We start from the raw sequence: 5,210 nt of genomic DNA, 5'->3' as shown, positions 1-5,210 counted from the left end.
AGATCGGGGCCCAAAGAGAGACAGGCACGCCCAAACGGCCGAGAGATGGCATGCCAAAGCAGCGCAGAACCCCCTCCAAGAAGGCTAAACGCCAGGGTCAAAACCCAGCGAAGCAGACAGTGATCTCGCAACCCAAGGCAGCCCCTGCCAACTCTGGTCAGAAGGGCAACACAGAGAGCTGGACAGAAGTCAACGGACGCAAGCGAACGCAAAAACGTCCCTGAGCCGACGTCATCACAGTCCACGGAGTGGGCGATTGCACGTATGCTGATTGCTCAGGCTCGTGAAGCACCTTAATGGCGACGTGCAGGGCATTCGCAAAACCGCAAAGGGCGATCTTCTGTTGTGCCTGAATAGGAAGCCGGAGCACTCCCCAAACGAACTACAAGAATCTGTGGGAAAAGCCTTGGGTGACCAAGCTATAGTCCGAACGTTGACTGAGATGTCACAGGTTGAGATCAGGGACCTGGATGAGCTGGCGACTAAAGAAGAAGTGGTCGAAGCGGTTAAAAATGCCTTAAATGACGACTCCCTGTTGATCGAATCGATCAAATCGCTGCGACCAGCATTTGGCGGCCAGCAAAGGGCCACTATTACTCTCCCAGCGCCAACAGCCAGGACGCTTGTCGAGAAGGCCAACGTGAGGATCGGTTGGGTGGTCTGCCGTATACGTGCAATAGACCAACCAAAGCGGTGCTTTGAATACCAGGGCTTCGGGTACATTGCAGCAAACTGCACCAGCGGAGATGAACTGAAAGGCGCTTGCTTCAGATGTGGGGATATAGGCCACGTAGCAAAGAGCTGCTCCAAGCAACAGCAATGTAGCCTGTGCACACAAAAAGGCGAAATCTACGGACCACGCTACAGGCAGCTATAAATGTCCGGTGTACCGCGAGGCAGTACGTAAAATGAAATGGTAAGGTTACTTTATTGTCATTATCAGCGCATCCCACCATATAGAGACCAACTGTCCGAGATTATGGACCGCGGATCAGGGCGGAAACGATGCGCTCTAGATATGTGGAGAACCTTCGACGACATTGGAGAACACAAAGCCCTTTTCTGGGTTTGTACGCGCACAATATGGTAGCCTGTGGATATACAGCTGCTACCTAGCCCTAAGCATGCAGCTTCGCGAGTTTCAAGCTGCATTAGACGCATAAGAAGACGATGCAAGGGGCGGAAGGTCATAATTGCTGGTAACTTTAACGCCTGGGCAGTGGAATGGGGCAGCCAAGCAACTAACGCAAGAGGTCGTGCCCTGTTGGAAAGCTTGGCAGTCCTGTATATTGCATTGTTAAACTCCGGGTTGGAAAACACCTTTAGTCGGGGCGGTATCGGATCGATAATCGATCTCACCCTCGCAAGCTCGTCACTTTTCGGGGCAACGAAATGGGAATTAAGCGACGTGTATACCCCAAGCGACCACTCCGCTATAATATGCACGATTGGTGAAAGAACTGCAGCCAGATCGAGAAGCTCAAGTCGAAAAGCCTACCGCTTGGATACTATCGACCTCGTGGCAGTCCAGTCGCTTGCCACAGCCGGCAGTGCAGGGAATAGAGCCTCCCAAAGGGCAATCCAATTGACACGTGCCTGTGATGAAAGCATGGAAAATCGGAAAGCGTTTCGGCGCCACCATGTACCCACATACTGATGGAACGAGAATATTGCCGATGCACGGCGGAGTTGCATCCAAGCCAGAAGGAGATACCAGCGAGCCCGAGGTAGACCCAACTACGCCGAAGACCAACTAGGATATCAGAGGGCCAGGAGACTGCTAAAGAGGGCCATCCTAGGTAGCAAGCGAGAATGATTTCTGGAGCTATGCGACTCAGCTGAATACTATCCTTGGGGCAACTGTTGTAAAGAGACTCTGCGCCGGAAAGCAAACGCAGCCTTCCGACCCAGGTGAGTTGAAGCTGATTGTGGAAACGCTATTCCCAATCAGACCCGACATAGACCTCTCACCGAGTAAAGGAATAGCCACGCCGGTGCAAATCGACGAAGTTTCAGTCGATGAGGTGCTGACGATCGCCAGAAGCCTCAAGCTTAGTAAGGCGCCGTGTCCGGATGAAATTCCTAACCGAGCACTAAAATTGTCCATGTGCCTACAGCCCGTGCAGTTCGTACAGCTTTTCAACACGTACCTAAGGGAGAGAACTTTCCCCTCAATGTGGAAACGCCAAACGGTCTTGTTACCGAAGCCAGGTAAGCCGCCAGACGACGCATCGTCATACAGTCCGATTTGCCTCCTGGACACGTTGGGCAAAGTGCTGGAGAAGCTTATTTGCAGCAGGCTTGAAGCTGCTGTCGAGAACAATGGAGGTTTGTCCCAAAGCCAATTTGGCTTCACCAAGGCAAAGTCGACAATAGACGCTTTGGAAAAAGTCGTCGGCATAGCAACAAACGCCATCCAAGGATCAAGATGAAAAAGCAGAACAAAAAAGTACTGCCTCATTGTCACTCTAGATGTGAAAAACGCCTTTAACACAGCCAGGTGGAAAAAAATATTGGAAGCGCTATCATCATTTTGCGTCCCATATTACCTGCAGGAGATGATACGCAGCTATTTTAGAGAAAGACTGCTGCAATACGACACAGCAGATGGCCCAACTACACACCAAGTGTCTGCTGGGGTGCCCCAAGGCTCAGTTCTAGGATCCCTCCTCTGGAATATAATGTACAATGGCATCTTCCGACTGGAACTTCCGATCGATACAAGCATCGTCGGCTTCGCGGACGACGTGGCCCTTGTTGTCCTCGGTAAAGAATTGAAGGACGTAGAGGAGTCGCGCAACCACAGCATTGATCGTGTATACCAATGGCTGGCAGCAGCTGGACTCGAGCTGGCTGCTCACAAAACAGAAGCGGTGTAAGTCAGCAGCCGGAAGAAGGTGCAAACAGCGCACATAAGAGTCGGCAGCGCGGACATAAAACTAGCGAGGGCGTTAAAGTACCTGGGAATTATGATAGACACAAGGTTGTCTTTCAGAGCGCACTTGGAGTACGTGCACAAAAGAAGCAGCAGAATCCAGTCGAGCGCTATCCAGGATTATGCTGAACACTCGAGGTCCAAAACAGCAGAGACTCCGTCTTCTCATGACAGTAAACAAAGTGGTAATAATGTACGGGTCCCCCATCTGGAGCAGAGCAAGAGCTGCGCATTCCGGACGGCATCATACGAAGCAGCGCTGGTTATCGCAGGAATGGTAATGAACCGGCAACAGAAGCGAAAGTCTGCTACAGAGCTCTGAATGGATACAGCCCAGCAAACTCGGTTCGCACAGCAGCAAGAATGCAAGCATGGAACGATGGCAAGCACGTTGGGAATGCTCATCTAAAGGACGCTGGACACGTAGGCTTATCCCAAACTTAGAAGTCTGGATAAACCGTAAGTATGGAAACACTTATTTCTACTTCAGGAGCTACTTGAAGCGATTCAGTCACGATAACACAGACGAGTGTTCTTGGTTGGTCCACATCATCTTTGAATGTGGAAGGCTCTCAGCGAACAGGCAGGAACTGGAGGACAGCTTGGGGAGACCTATCACGGTGGACAACTTGGTCAGGAACATGTTAGAGACCGCACAAAAATGGGAAGCAATAGACGGAGAGCGTAGGAAGTTTAGGTAGCAACAACATGCCTGTGAAGCAATGCTTTGCGGTCGTACCGCAGGCAATGGGCAATGGGTAGCGTACCCAATTCATCACGTACCTCCCCTTACTATGTACATACTTAGCATAAGCTATTTATATACTTATATTTGTGTTAATGAACAGAACACAAAAAAAAGAATAAACACACACACACACCCTCGGAATACAGGCCAATCTGCCTACTGGACACGGCGGAAAAGGTTCTGGAAAGGATTATGTATGACCGACTAGTTAGTGTCGTCGAAGGGAAAGAGGCCCTGTCCAAACAGCAATATGGATTTCGCAAGGCAAGGTATACGGTCGATGCAATTAAGGCGGTGGTCGACATTGCCGCTTAAGCAATAGAGGGAACCAGATGGAGGTGGGGGGAGACAACGAGTATTGCGCGGTGATTACGTTGGACATCCTTTAACTCAGCAAGCTGGTCTCCTATACTGGAAGCCTTAGACCGAATAAGGATACCGTCCTCCCTTTTCCATATAATGTCCAACTACCTGTCCGATCGGGTATTGAGTTATGATACGGATGACGGTGCTAGTAGTTTACACGGTCTCAGCAGGGGTCCCACAGGGGTTGGTCCTGGGACCACTCCAGTCGAACATAATGTGCGACGAGGTGGTCAGAGTGCAATTGCCCCAGGGATGCAGAATCGGTGCAGAATAGGATTCGCAGATGACCTAGCTCTAGTAGTTGTGGGCAAAGAAATAGAAGACGTGGAAGCGGCTGCGAATGCAGCCATATGGATCGTGGCCAGCTGAATGCGTGGCGCTAGCCTGGATATGGCAGGCCATAAAACAGAGGCGGTGCTCATAACAAGCCGCAAAATAGCCCAGTTTGCTAGATTTCAGGTAGACAGCGTTAGTATTGAGTCAAAGGCTTCCATTAAGTATCTGGGGTCATGTTAGACAACAGGCTAAGCTTTCGACCGCACGTAGATTACGTTAGCCAGAAAGCAGCCAAAATGCAGGCGGCCCCTTCGAGGATGCTACCCAACATAGGAGGTCCTAAAGCAGGTAGACGCCTGCTCCTCGCGAAAGTTGTAGCCTCCGTGCTGCTCTATGCTGCACCGATATGGGCTTCAGCGGTTGCAAGCCAGAAAGGCCTCCGAAGGAAGATGTCAATCCCCTATAGGCTCAGTGCTCTGCGCACCATTTCTGGATTCCGGACGGTGTCGGACGAGGCAGCCGCAGTATTGGCAGGAATGCTGCTAGTAAAAATACTGACCAAGGATATGGAGAAAATTTACATGGCCCGAATACCCACGGCGAACAAGGGGAGATAGACACATAAACTGATCCCCAATCTGGAGCAATGGATTAGGAGACGGAATGGCGAAATGAACTTCCACCTAACACAGTTTTCACTAGACACGGCGGGTATGGGAAGTATCTCCATAGGTTCAGGCATGAAGACTCTCCAGAGTGCCCCAAATCTGGACGAAGGCCCGGAACAAGTGCTGTACCAATGCTCGAGGTATAGAGAGGTAGTGGGCTCTGTACCTCCACCGGAGGGACTGGTAGCGTTCATGCTGGAAGGAGAGGACAAGTGGA

General features: G+C 50.9%; 1 protein-coding gene across 1 annotated transcript; it reads left to right on the top strand.

The window, feature by feature from the left end:
• The first annotated feature begins 442 nt into the window (after nt 1-442).
• LOC138911631 (uncharacterized) lies at nt 443-877 on the top strand. The gene has a single exon (XM_070211012.1). It carries the CDS (start codon nt 443-445, stop codon nt 875-877), a length of 435 nt encoding a protein of 144 aa, XP_070067113.1.
• The last annotated feature ends 4,333 nt before the right edge of the window (nt 878-5,210 follow it).

This window comes from Drosophila virilis, unplaced genomic scaffold (genome assembly GCF_030788295.1).
Source record: "Drosophila virilis strain 15010-1051.87 unplaced genomic scaffold, Dvir_AGI_RSII-ME tig00001750, whole genome shotgun sequence".
NCBI classification, from domain to species: Eukaryota; Metazoa; Arthropoda; class Insecta; order Diptera; family Drosophilidae; genus Drosophila; species Drosophila virilis.
Note: the sequence above shows the minus strand (reverse complement) of the source record. Positions and strands in the feature narration are given on the sequence as shown.

Excerpts from the sequence above, each read along its gene's own strand:
- LOC138911631 (XM_070211012.1), top strand. The coding sequence starts at position 443 with ATGTCACAGGTTGAGATCAGGGACCTGGATGAGCTGGCGACTAAAGAA.